Source organism: Mus musculus, chromosome 11 (assembly GCF_000001635.26).
Source record: "Mus musculus strain C57BL/6J chromosome 11, GRCm38.p6 C57BL/6J".
NCBI classification, from domain to species: Eukaryota; Metazoa; Chordata; class Mammalia; order Rodentia; family Muridae; genus Mus; species Mus musculus.
In genome coordinates, this window is record NC_000077.6 from 94,557,069 (window position 1) to 94,569,229 (window position 12,161).

General features: G+C 53.7%; 2 protein-coding genes across 3 annotated transcripts in view; one reads left to right on the forward strand and one right to left on the reverse strand.

The window, feature by feature from the left end:
* Positions 1-33: 33 nt before the first annotated feature.
* Acsf2 (acyl-CoA synthetase family member 2) overlaps positions 34-12,161 on the reverse strand; it is a 45,038-nt gene continuing 32,910 nt past the window's right edge. The window contains exons 11-16 of one of the 2 annotated variants that reach the window (NM_153807.2): positions 5,743-5,850; positions 4,172-4,323; positions 2,395-2,536; positions 1,797-1,907; positions 1,572-1,640; positions 34-1,289 (exon numbers count right to left, since the gene is read on the reverse strand). In NM_153807.2, the coding sequence (NP_722502.1) occupies positions 1,239-1,289; positions 1,572-1,640; positions 1,797-1,907; positions 2,395-2,536; positions 4,172-4,323; positions 5,743-5,850 (633 nt within the window). In that variant the 3' untranslated portion in view covers positions 34-1,238. The remainder of the gene's footprint in view (positions 1,290-1,571; positions 1,641-1,796; positions 1,908-2,394; positions 2,537-4,171; positions 4,324-5,742; positions 5,851-12,161) is intronic. The other variant, XR_003949445.1, reaches the window with a different exon arrangement.
* Positions 7,979-12,059, forward strand: Chad (chondroadherin). Its single transcript, NM_007689.5, has 4 exons — positions 7,979-8,800; positions 10,730-10,893; positions 11,141-11,286; positions 11,512-12,059. Exons 1-3 carry the CDS (start codon positions 8,030-8,032, stop codon positions 11,280-11,282), a joined length of 1,077 nt encoding a protein of 358 aa, NP_031715.1. The 5' UTR covers positions 7,979-8,029; the 3' UTR covers positions 11,283-11,286; positions 11,512-12,059.

A 12,161-nucleotide genomic window follows, 5' to 3' on the forward strand; every position in this document is an offset into this window, starting at 1 on the left:
GGTGTGAGTATGTGAGTTACAGTCCAATCAGGCTTCACGGATTTGTTTTGATTTATTTGCATGTGTCTATGTAAGCACATACCATGTGCGGGGGGGGGGGGGGGGGGGGGCAGGGGAGACACGCAGGGGGCACAGAGGCCAGAAGAGATCATCCATTGTCTGTAGGTGGACTTAAAGGTAGTTGTGAGCTGCCAAATGTGGGTGCTAGGAATCAAACTCAGATCTTCTGGGAGAGCAGTCAGTCCTCTTAACCACTGAGCCCCCTCTCCAGCACTCAAAACTGTTATTTCAACAACAAAACAATAATTATTGGGCCGGGAGTGCAGGCCAGGGAAGGGTGCTTATGTATTCGTGAGGGGCTTTAAGGTTCCCAGCCTTGGAAAACAAGCAAAACAGAACCCTCATTTCTGGACTGATCTGTGGCCACAATTTGAAAAATGATTAAATGAATAAATCATACAAAAACCAGGCATGGTAGCACAAAAGACTGATCCAGCACCCCGGAGGCAGGGGCAATGAGATCTCTTTAAGTTCGAAACCAGCCTGATCTACCCTGTGCAACCAGGGGTACAGAGGACGATCCTGTCTCAAGGGAAAACAACAAAACAAACAAAAAAAGCCAAACAAACAAAAACAAAACAAAAAACCAAAAAGAAAGAAAAAAATAAGGGTGGCTTGGAATTTCAAGAGGACAGAGTGGGGCTTAGATTAAGTAACTAATGCACAGACAGCAAAGTGCTGGGAAATTAGGTCTGAGGGTGCTGGCTGCCCTCCTGTCTCTTCCCTTCTCCATCACACAAGAGCTACAGAGTGAGCACACCAGCCAGACACTGGCCAAACAGGGAAGTCTTTACACCAAGTCACAAAGACGACAAGGGGCCTGAGGAGGACTCGGGGCCCTCCTTTGTGTGGGAGGACTGAAGGGCTCTGGGGAGGGCTGTGAGGACCCTCCTTTGTGTGGGAGGGCTGAGGGGCTCTGGGAGAGCTGGGAGGAACCTCCTTTGTGTGGGAGGGCTGAGGGGCTCTGGGAGGGCTGGGAGGACCCTCCTTTGTGTGGGAGGGCTGAGGGGCTCTGGGAGAGCTGAGAGGACTCTCCTTTGTGTGGGAGGACTGAGGGGCTCTGGGGAGGACCCTCCTTTTTGTGGGAGGACTGAGGGGCTCTGGGAGGGCTATGAGGACCCTCCTTTTTGTGGGAGGACTGAGGGGCTCTGGGAGGGCTGGGAGGACCCTCCTTTGCTTCACAGTTTTAGATGCTGTTCCATCTGCTCTCGGAGTTTGAATTTCTGGATCTAGAAGAAAGATAAGAGTAAGAGTGAGAGTCTGTACTGCGGTGCTATGGTAACCATCCATCCTTGGTTTGCCTGGGAAGAATGATGGGGGAGGGGGACAAGTACTAAACCTAAGAAAGCCCTGGGCAAATCAGGATGAAGTGACTTCTGGGCCCTCCTATTGCCAGGCTCATCATTGGCTCATTGAGGGAGGTCCAGGTGGGACCCCCCTGGCCTTCTGCACCTAGCCCCACACGACCCCACACTGCCCTGCCCCTCTCCCTTCTCCTCCACTTCACACACCTTTCCTGAGATGGTGAGAGGATAGCCTTCAACAAACACGATGTATCGGGGAATCTTAAAGTGGGAAATCTGCAGACCAGAGAAAGAAAGCATGAGGCTGGACAAAGTCAGAGTGCTCCCTTGGCTGGGGAGTGGGATCCATCAGGGCAGTCCAACCCCCACAGCCACCCAGGGTGACTGGCAGGAAGAGGTGGGTGAGTGAGTGGGGGTGCCTGGGGCTCCCACCTTCCCTTTGCAGAAAGCTTTGATCTCCTCCGCCGTGGTGGTCTCTCCGCTCTTCAGCCGAATGCAAGCACAGATTTCCTCCCCCATCCGCTCGTCCTTCACCCCAACCACCTAGCCAAGGTCAGAGACAGATACCACACATCAAACCTGGCCGGGGCTAGTCTTTAATGTCAACTCAACACACAGGCTAGAGTCATCTGGAACAGAGAGAACCACAACTGAGAAAATGACCTTACCATGTGGGCCTTTGGGCAAGCCTATGCTCCATTTCTCGATTAATGATTGATATGGAAAGAGATCGCTCACAGTGGGTGGTGCCATCCCTAGGCTAGTGGTCCTGGATACTATTTTAAAAAGCAGGCTATGGAGAGCAAGCCAGTAAGCAGCACTCCTTCAGGTCCTGCTTCCAGGTTCCTGCCTTAAATTCCAGCCTCGACTTCCCTTTGAGGAAGGACTCTGATGTAGAAGCATCAGATGAAATAAACCCTTCCCTCCCCAAGCTGCTTTTCATTAGAGTGTTTTATCGCAGCAAGAGAGAGCTAAGACGAACCCCTTCATCAGGCAACCCCGGAGTGTCACTGGACTCCCAGGGACGCACCTGCGCTTCCTGCACCTGTGGGTGCTTGAGGAAGAAGTCCTCCAGCTCTGCAGGGTAGATGTTCTCACCGCCACGGATGATCATATCCTTCGATCGGCCGACGATCTTGCAGAAGCCCTGTTCATCCATCAAAGCAATGTCTCTGTAAACGAGAAACCCAGGAGTGACTTCTCACCTCTGCTTTATTGGGCTAGCCCACTAGTTCCCCCTGTTCACTCTGTCACAGAATCATTTATTGAGCATCTATTATGTGCCACCCCACCCTACTGCTCTAGACTCTAGGAGCACCAACAGGAACAAAAACACTTTGGAGCCTACAGGCCAGGCTGGAAAATTATATATATATCAGTATAGCACCCATCACGTCCTCTCTGTATTCCTATTTATATATTCCCTTGTCTTTATGGCTTCTTTTGTGAATCATTTAGGTCTCAGCTCAAATGTTTCCAGAGGCCTTCTTCTCTGACCCTGGTCTAAGAAAATCGTTTCTCTCCACCACAGCCACTTCCTCTCCTGTGACCCCATTTGATTTTTTGATGTCTGAAATTCTCTGTCTCCTTTCACCAGTCATGTGGGAAGGAGAAGCAAGCCCCTTCTCATCTTGTTCCCTACTGGCCCATCCAGTGGGAAATCGCAATGGCACATAGGAGATATACATGGAGAATGTGCGGATCTAATGAAGGATGGATGTAGGGCTCAGGGGTTTGGCTCAGTAATAGAGCACTTGCCTAGCAAGCACAAGGCCTTGGGTTCAGTCCTCCACTCTGGGCTGAGTGTGGGAAGGAAAAAAGAGGAGAGGAGAGGGGAGGGGAGGGGAGGGGAGGAGAGGAATCTAGGGACCAGAGAGTTGGCTCAGAGGGCAAAAGTTCTGCCTGCTCTTGTCCTGGTATATTCATTAATAAACACTGAAAACTGGCTCCGATTCTGGGGATGAAAATGTTGTGTCCTAGTGTTTTATCTCTGAGAGAAATAGGTTCATCCCATGACACACATTTTGACTTGGGGAAATTTTGTTGTTGTTGCATGTTTTGAGGCAGAAAGTGACCTTGAACATGGTGCTTGTACCCAAACCCTGTGTTTACAAACACATGCCCCACCATGCCCCGGGGACTATGAGACACTGGGGATAGAACTCAGGGTGACGTGCATGCTGAGCAGGCAGCACTCTACCCACCAGGCTGCCATTTCTTTCCCCTTATTGGACACAAGGTCTCTCGTAGCTCAGGCTAGCTCTCAACTCACTATATCGGTAAAGATAGTCTTTTTTGGGGAGGGGAGGGTTCGAGACAGGGTTTCTCTGTATAGCCCTGGCTGTCCTGGAACTCACTTTGTAGACCAGGCTGGCCTCGAACTCAAAAATCCGCTTGCCTCTGCCTCCCAAGTGCTGGGATTAAAGGCATGCACCACCACGCCTGGCTCGGTAAAGATAATCTTGAAGCCCTGATCCTAGACTCCTCTCTACCACGTGCTGGGGTTACAGGCACGTTCACCATGCCAGTTTATGTGGTGCTGAAGACTTCAAGCCTAGTAGACAAGGAGACTAAAAACTAAGATACATCTCCAGCGAGTCTTGGAGGTGCCCCCTGCCCACCCTGCCCCAGCACTGGGGTTTCCCATATGGCATCCAAGAACTAGATCTATTACTATGCTCCTGCCCCAGACAAATTTTGGAAACCAAGTCTCATGGTCAAGGGGGATCCTGTTTAGTTTTCCCAGCTCAGCCTTAGAACCCTAGCCCCACTTGGTAGCCAGTGTCCACACCATCGTGGTATCTCACCCTGTCCGATACCACTTGTCTTGTCCGACCGTCTCGAAGGTCTTCTGTGGCTCACCCCAGTAGCCCTGCATGACGCAGTACCCTCGGATATACAGCTCCCCAGGCACGTTCAGGTTGGTCAGCTCACCCGTCTCCACATTCACAATCTGGGCCTGGGACGGGAGAGTTTTCAGCTTGAGCCTCCAGCTCTCTTGCCTTGGGGATAGGGTCCTTGGAGATAGGGGTGGGGTGGGGGTGGGGGTGTGGGGGTGGGAACAGGGGGCTTTTCTTTCTCCTTCACCCTCTCAGAAATGAAGCTGCTGGCTCTACTCATGGCAGTCCAGGGAAAGGAAAGAGAGGCTTGAATAGATCCACTGCCATGAAGAGACCCACACTGGGCCTGAACCACGGGGAGGGTATGTCTCTATGGAGGGGTGCCACATGCCTTTTAAATTCCTGCCCTGGCTGTGTTTTTACACAGGATACTGAGGACAGGGTTGGGTAGTGAGCAGCCTTAAAGGAGGCCTGCTGGAGTGTTGTGCCAGATGCTGAATTATAAACCATGCAGAGGGCTGGAGAGGTGGCTCAGCGGTTAAGAGCACTGACTGCTCTTCTGAAGGTCCTGAGTTCAAATCCCAGCAACCACATGGTGGCTCACAACCATCCAAAATGAGATCTGATGCCCTCTTCTGGTGTGTCTGAAGACAGCTACAGTGTACTTACATATAATAAATAAATAAATAAATAAATAAATCTTTAAAAAAAAAAAAACCATGTAGAAGGGAAGGCCACTGTCTCCCCTCTTTTCCCACAAGGCAACAAAGAAGCTGAAGATGACCGCAGCGTCACGTGATCAGAACAGGGAGAACCCAAAATCCTAGCAGGCCAAGAGCCATGGCCAATGTGCCGAGGGAAGGTGGGTCTGGGTACTTCCATGTCTGCCCTTGAGGGATGGGAAGAAGGCTGTCTCTCTGACAAACCTCAGGGTACATCCCAAAGAGGGTGGCTGAGATGCTGTGGAGAACCAGTGCATGGGCATCCTCTAAGTTGCCCCAGAGAGGCACAGAAACTAAGTAAGATCTGAATAAAGCTACACGGTTGGAGCCAGAGAGGAGTCACAGCTAGGAGTCTGAGACTGAGGAGTATTCTGGGGCCTTTGAAGTGTAAGGGACCTTCAAGGGATATACACCTTGGGAAAAGAAGAATCCATGCTCAGACCAAAGAAGAATGAGAGGCAGGGGCAGCTACATAAGAGGAAAAAATTCCCTGTGTTCTGGCTCCTTTTTGAGACTGGCCTAGCTGCCCAAGACAGACAGTGGGCTTGGCAAAAACACACCTCAGACAGGAAGGGTGGCTGAGGAGAGGTTCGGCTGGCTGCTGCTCAGGGCTGCTGTCCCAGCTCCCCACCCCACCCCACCCCCCACCCCCGGCCAGCTCTCCCTGCTTCAGCCCACAGAGCCGGGCCAGGTCCAGCAAGCCCCCAGCACTGGGGCCTTCTGTATTTGAGTGAGCTGTTTAGATGTCTGATGGAAAGTCCTAACTGTCCTCACGCGGTGGGAGGTGGGCTCTGAGGGCATCCGTCGGGGGCTCACCTCCGTGTGAGGCATAATTCTGCCCACACTACCAGCCTTCTGCTCCAGGGTGTCCTCGGGAAAGTTCATGAAGGTCACGGGACTGTTCTCTGTGGTTCCATAAACAACCTAGAGGGGCCAAAAAAGACGGCTTGAAGGGAAGTGAGGGACAGAGGAGGGCTGGGGTGACCTACCCTAGGTAGCTGAACAGTAAGGACTGAGGTAAGCGAGGGGACAAGAGCCAGAGGTCAGAAGCCAGAAGTGCAGCTCTCTGCAGGGCCCCTGGTCTGAAACCAAATTGAGACTAGAAGCCAGTCCTCTCATGGCCAAGGTTCCGACACTGCCCTGTGATGCCTGTGGCTTCTGGCATCACTGATACCCATGGCTGCTCTCTCCATCTCCAGGTTGCTTTGGTCCTTCCGTCTTGATTTCAGGCCACAACAGCCTCCCTCTCTCTCTTCTTAGCCAAAGGCCTCATAAACTTGATGAGAAAGGCAGCCTGGCTTGGGATTGAGCTGGGAGTGGTACAGACACACAGACACCACTCCCCTCCAACCTGGGACAAGTGCCTGGCCTTAGGGTGGGTGCCCTACAAGCTCTGGAGATGATACTGTGTGTTTATTTTCATTAAAACAAAAATATAGCCAGAGCATGAATTTAAAAGGCCTGTGGCATGCATGTGCGCGCGCACACACACACACACACACACACACACACACCTACCCCTGCAACCTCCAGTGGTTAGAACATCCTGTGCATCAGGAAAACTAGCAGCCAGCCTAAATACCATCAGAGAACATTCTAGGCCAAGAATGACCCCCACACACCCCATTCTAGCGACAAGGAATAAGAAGGGCTTATGGGAAGTGCAGGCTTGGAGTCCAAATCCTACATCTATGTATTGAGTGTCATGAGAAGGTCTAGATACCTTGTCCTCTACCAGCTCTCTGTTGGTGGCCTCCATGCCCGCACACCATCAGGTGGTGTGGTTCTGGCGTAGTTGTGGTCTCCTCCACCACCTCCCAAAAACAGAAGCCATCTCTGGCCAAGCAACCCAGAGCTCACCCTGGGCCAAAGCTGTAACCTGCCTGCTCACCCTCCCTTCTCCACAGGACTCCAGACACTGTGGCTGGCAAGTGAACAGAAGCCTGGTCCACCAGGGCGGGGCTGCCCACAACCTAGCATCTGGCTAGCCAGGGTTGGTTGCCTGTAGCCAACACCCCACTTCCCACCAGCTCACACAGTCCTGGGGTCATTGCCCAGCTATGGCCTCTGCCAAGTACACATTGGCGCCACTAGGCTGCCACTCTGAGACCCCCCTTAGGGGTGGGTCCTAACCACCGGTGAGGGGAGGATCCGGAGATGAGGATATTTGGGGGAGATTAAGAAGGAGACTGTGCAACCATGCTTGTTCAGCGGCCTGTGGTCTCCAGGTGTGTTGCCAGTCAGTCCTGTGGTTCACTCCCCACACACACCAGTTCCCACATTTCTGTGTGGCCTTCAGCCCTAGAAAGGGGAATGAGGGTACAAAGGACAGGGAACAGGAAGCCCAGAGCTAAGAGAGGGGTCGTGAATAAGCCCACAATCCGGAGCTCTTACGGGCCTGGTGCCACTGGGCTCCGAGAAGGGGCAGAGCCAAACGCACGGCTGTCAGCTAGCCTCTGCAACCAGCTCCCCCACCTCCTTGGGATAAACTGAGGAACCCAGAAGCGGGAGCCCAACCCACAGCAGCTCTCACGCTCCGCCTGCGCCGCACAACAGTCCCATTAAAGCGCCGCCGGCTGGCCGACCGCGGTGAGACGCATCCGGCTGTCGGGCCCCACTTCCTCCCTCCCGGAGTCCAGGGTGACCTGTCTGCCAAGGGTGTATGGGGGAGGGAGACGTAGAGAACTCAAACTTGAGCAAATAAATAAGTTCTGGGAACACTTCCCTCTGCCCAGTGGAAATTCAGAGGCCCCTCGACACACCTATCACCGTCCACCCCACCTCGGGGTGTTGGTCCAGATAGAGGAGGGTAGGGGAAGGTGCAGCATAATGTTTGCAAACAGGAACCAAGGGGTTGGGGTTCAGGGGAAGGGCCCTCAGCCCTACACACGGTCTCCTGCTGTGAAAAGAGGCCCCCAGCCATCGAGGATGGGGACGCATCTCTGGGCGGGAAGGGGTTAAATCAGTGGCTTCGGTGCTCCACGTAGTAGCTGGCTCCGCTGCCAACTGCGGTCAAGGCTGCCCTATAAATGGGCCGGGAGACCCGAGAGTCGAGGACTTGTCGCTGCCTTAGCCCCCAGCCCAGGCTCAAGGCGTTCCAACCATGGCCCGCGCGCTCTTATTCAGTCTGGTCTTTCTTGCCATCCTCCTGCCTGCGCTAGCCGCCTGCCCCCAAAACTGCCACTGCCATGGAGATCTGCAGCATGTCATCTGCGACAAGGTGGGGCTGCAGAAGATCCCCAAGGTATCAGAGACAACCAAACTGCTCAATCTCCAGCGCAACAACTTCCCGGTGCTGGCTGCCAACTCGTTTCGGACCATGCCGAACCTGGTCTCCCTGCACCTGCAACACTGCAACATCCGCGAGGTGGCGGCTGGTGCCTTCCGAGGCCTGAAGCAGCTTATCTACCTGTACCTGTCCCACAACGACATCCGGGTATTGCGAGCTGGAGCCTTCGACGACCTGACTGAACTCACTTACCTCTATCTAGACCACAACAAAGTGTCGGAACTGCCCCGGGGGTTGCTCTCTCCTCTGGTCAACCTCTTCATCTTGCAACTCAACAACAACAAAATCCGAGAGCTGCGTGCTGGAGCTTTCCAGGGGGCCAAGGACCTGCGCTGGCTCTACCTGTCAGAAAATGCCCTCAGTTCCCTGCAGCCTGGTTCCCTGGATGATGTGGAGAACCTAGCCAAGTTCCACCTGGACAAGAACCAGCTGTCTAGCTACCCCTCAGCCGCCCTGAGCAAACTTCGGGTGGTGGAGGAGCTGAAGCTGTCTCACAACCCTCTGAAGAGCATCCCAGACAATGCCTTCCAGTCCTTCGGTAGATATCTGGAGACCCTCTGGCTGGATAACACCAACCTGGAGAAGGTAAGTGCCCCAGCTGCAGTTCTCCCGGCTCTTTCTAGGATGCCACCCCAGGACCACATCGGGACAGCATTCCCTCCTCCTGGACTCCTTGTCACTCAGATTATCCTCCAAAGCAAGGGGCCTTTGCCACTTCTCTCTGCATTGACACACACCCCTCCCCATCCTTCTCACCCTTACCTGGTCCCGAGGCTTCTCAGCAGGGCTCTCTTGGGACTCCTTGTAAGAGATGGAACTGTTCTGGTCCCACAAATGGCCTCTGGGGAGGCATCTGCCCCAGACCCCACGGTTAACAGCAGACACCTCTTCCTGTTGGACTTTCCACCCCTCTCTTACCAGTCTCCTGCAAGCCTACCATTTCATAAAGGAAGGTTTGTCTACTGAGGCACCTTCCAGAAGCTGAGAGAACACAAAGAGTGCCTGTTCCCAGTGGGTGCTGGCCTGTGTTGCTAAGGTAAAGTGAGAGGCCAGAGGATGAATTGGGGAGCAGGTACCTTAAGGAGAACTCTCCCACACCCTCGTCCCATTCCCTCCGTGGGTCGAAACACACTCAATTTTATTGCAACCTCGGGTCGATTTCAAATAAGGACGGGAAACCAAGACACGGAGACCTGACTTGGCTTCACCGAGTTGCTGGCTTGGTGCTCTTGCAGCCCGTGAATAAACACATGCAATCCCTGGCACACGCCCCCCCAAGTGTCTCCTCAGAGCACAGACTGACTGTCTCACTGTCCAGCAGACAGTTTGTTGACTTTTGCTTTCCCCAGTCACCAGATCCCAGACTCCTCAATTCTTCCTCCCTTGGGATGCTCAGGCTAGCCTGGTCGGGGCTGTCTAGGAGCAAAGTCCTTTTCAGGGAATCACCCTGGTACACAACACAGTTTCAGCCAGAAGGTTCGGGCAGAGACCAGAGCGAGGTAGAGTAGTTTTGTTTGTAGAGAACGTCACAGCCCAATCTGGTCTGTGAGAGGTCACAGATACGGAGCTGAGGACAGAAGGCCAACCTTATCTAGGTAGATGGAGCCTTCTGGGTGGATCTTCTTTAGCCTGGCCTCACCCCAGCTAAATGTAGACCACCCTAGTGACAAAACAGTGGCCAGTAGAACAGCATACGAAGGCTGATTTAGAATGAGGAGGCCAAAGCCGGGCGTGGTAGCGCACGCCTTCAATCCCAGTACCTGGGAGGCAAAGGCAGGCGAATTTCTAAGTTCGAGGCCAGCCTGGTCTACAGAGTGAGTTCCAGGACAGCCAGGACTACACAGAGAAACCCTGTCTCACAAAAACCAAAAAGAAAAAAGAAAAAAAAAAAGAATGAGGAGGCCAGAGAGAAACTGGCACCAAGGCTCAGAGGAGGGCACCAATACATTTCCTCTGGAGCCATCCATCCTGGCCAAAGTGCCCACAGAGAGCTCCACAAATAGCATCTAGCAGAAGGCAGAGCAATGAGGACACCACTGGGGGAAATCCTGGGACCAGGGGGCTGTGGGGAGCCTGGGCTCACTGCCCATCCCACCAAACCCTGACCAGGTTCACCGTGTGCCCGCCCCAGGCACACTGCCCATCCCACCAAACACTGACCAGGTTCACCGTGTGCCCGCCCGGGCACTCAAAGCCAAGCTCTGCCTGCTCCCCAGACCCAGTGTTTGTGCAGGGAGGGTGCTGCCTAGGAGGTGGGGGACAGGGTGTGGTCCTGCAGCTACTGTTTACTAGCTAGGTGACCCTGTCCAAAGGACTGAACCTTTTCCGTTTACACATTGGGAAGGACCCCTTCCCTCTCTCTCTCTCTCTCAAAAAAAGGTGTTGTGGAGGATGACATCATTGTGGCTCCTCAACAGGCCAGGGCGTGTGTCCAGGGAAAGACAACCCTGGTCCTCTGAGAAGGGAGCCAGGAGACTGAGTTGAGGTGCTCACTCTGCCTCCCTCACCTCACAGTTCTCAGATGCTGCCTTCTCGGGTGTGACCACACTGAAACACGTCCATCTGGACAACAACCGCCTGAACCAACTGCCTTCCTCCTTCCCCTTTGACAACCTGGAGACCCTCACTCTCACCAACAACCCATGGAAATGCACCTGCCAGCTCCGTGGCCTTCGGCGGTGAGAATATTCCTCCATATAACCCCCAGACTGCCGTCCACATGACAGACGGTCCTAGAGTAGGACAGCCTGGACATCCTAGTCAGCTACCTAGCATGTCGGGTACTGAGTGGTTCCCTTCTCTCATTTGTCAAATGAAGATGACAACTCCAGATATTTCTATGGCCATAGTCCATCCCGGTCACTGTCCCTTTCCCAAGCCTTCCCACCCAGCTTTTCCAAGCCCAGCAACTCTTTGTCTCTGTAGGTGGTTGGAAGCCAAGGCTTCTCGACCGGATGCTACCTGCTCCTCGCCAGCCAAGTTCAAGGGTCAGCGGATTCGTGACACAGATGCCCTTCGCAGCTGCAAATCCCCGACCAAGAGGTCCAAGAAAGCTGGCCGCCATTAAACAGGTGGGGGCTGGGTAGGGAGGCCACCACGGTCTACCTTTGGAAATTCCAGATGGGGTGCTGCTATATCCCATGACACCACCTCCGGAGGAGCAATCAGTTCCCTGTCTTACAAGAAAAGGAGGGAGGACAGGATAACCTCTCCCATGGCTTGGCCTAGGACGTCCATGGGTCCCTTTAATGACTCTGGGTGACTGGAATCCTAATACCCATCTTCTCTCACTATAGGTCCTGATCCAGCCAGTCCTGGCGACTGCCTTCCGCTGGAGAGACTACTGACGTTCCCTCCCATTATCCACACCTTCTCCTACAGCCTCTGCGGATGCACAGCGCTGCCCCGCCCCCGCCCCCACCTAGGTACATCCTGGCAGGGGCACTGGGCTCTCTATCACCATCCCAGCTCCACCCAGTGGGGTCCTAGGAAAGACACAGAATCCCTCCCCAGCCACTGTGTCTGGGCTCTGCCATGGCTCCTTTGAGAGAAGCTATTGTAGAACCTCCTACCCTCTGTCCATCGGAGCTAAAGCGCAGTGGTCATTGGGATGACCACGTTATTACCACCTTCCTCGGTTCCCTCTGTCCCTGCCATTTGGAAACAAACATCAGGCCCCTGACCCACCCTGATTGCCAGAAAGAATTTCAGGCCCATGCCCCAACTCTGCCAGTTCCTGCCTGCCAGGACATGCTACCAGGATACCAGTAGCGCTTGGCTGCATATCCTTCCTGTTTGCGCTCCAGATTTCTATAAACATAAATGTATGTGTGTTCAACATTCACCTCCTCTCACCTATCCCTATACCTCAGCATGTGTTAGTTAATTAACTCACACCATCTTGCTTTACTCTGCTTCCTGGAGCAGAGAATAAGCGGGAGGTTCA

Excerpts from the sequence above, each read along its gene's own strand:
- Chad (NM_007689.5), top strand. The coding sequence starts at position 8,030 with ATGGCCCGCGCGCTCTTATTCAGTCTGGTCTTTCTTGCCATCCTCCTG. Across the intron at positions 8,801-10,729 it reads ATAACACCAACCTGGAGAAG|TTCTCAGATGCTGCCTTCTC; the intron begins GTAAGTGCCCCA and ends CTCACCTCACAG. Across the intron at positions 10,894-11,140 it reads CAGCTCCGTGGCCTTCGGCG|GTGGTTGGAAGCCAAGGCTT; the intron begins GTGAGAATATTC and ends TTGTCTCTGTAG.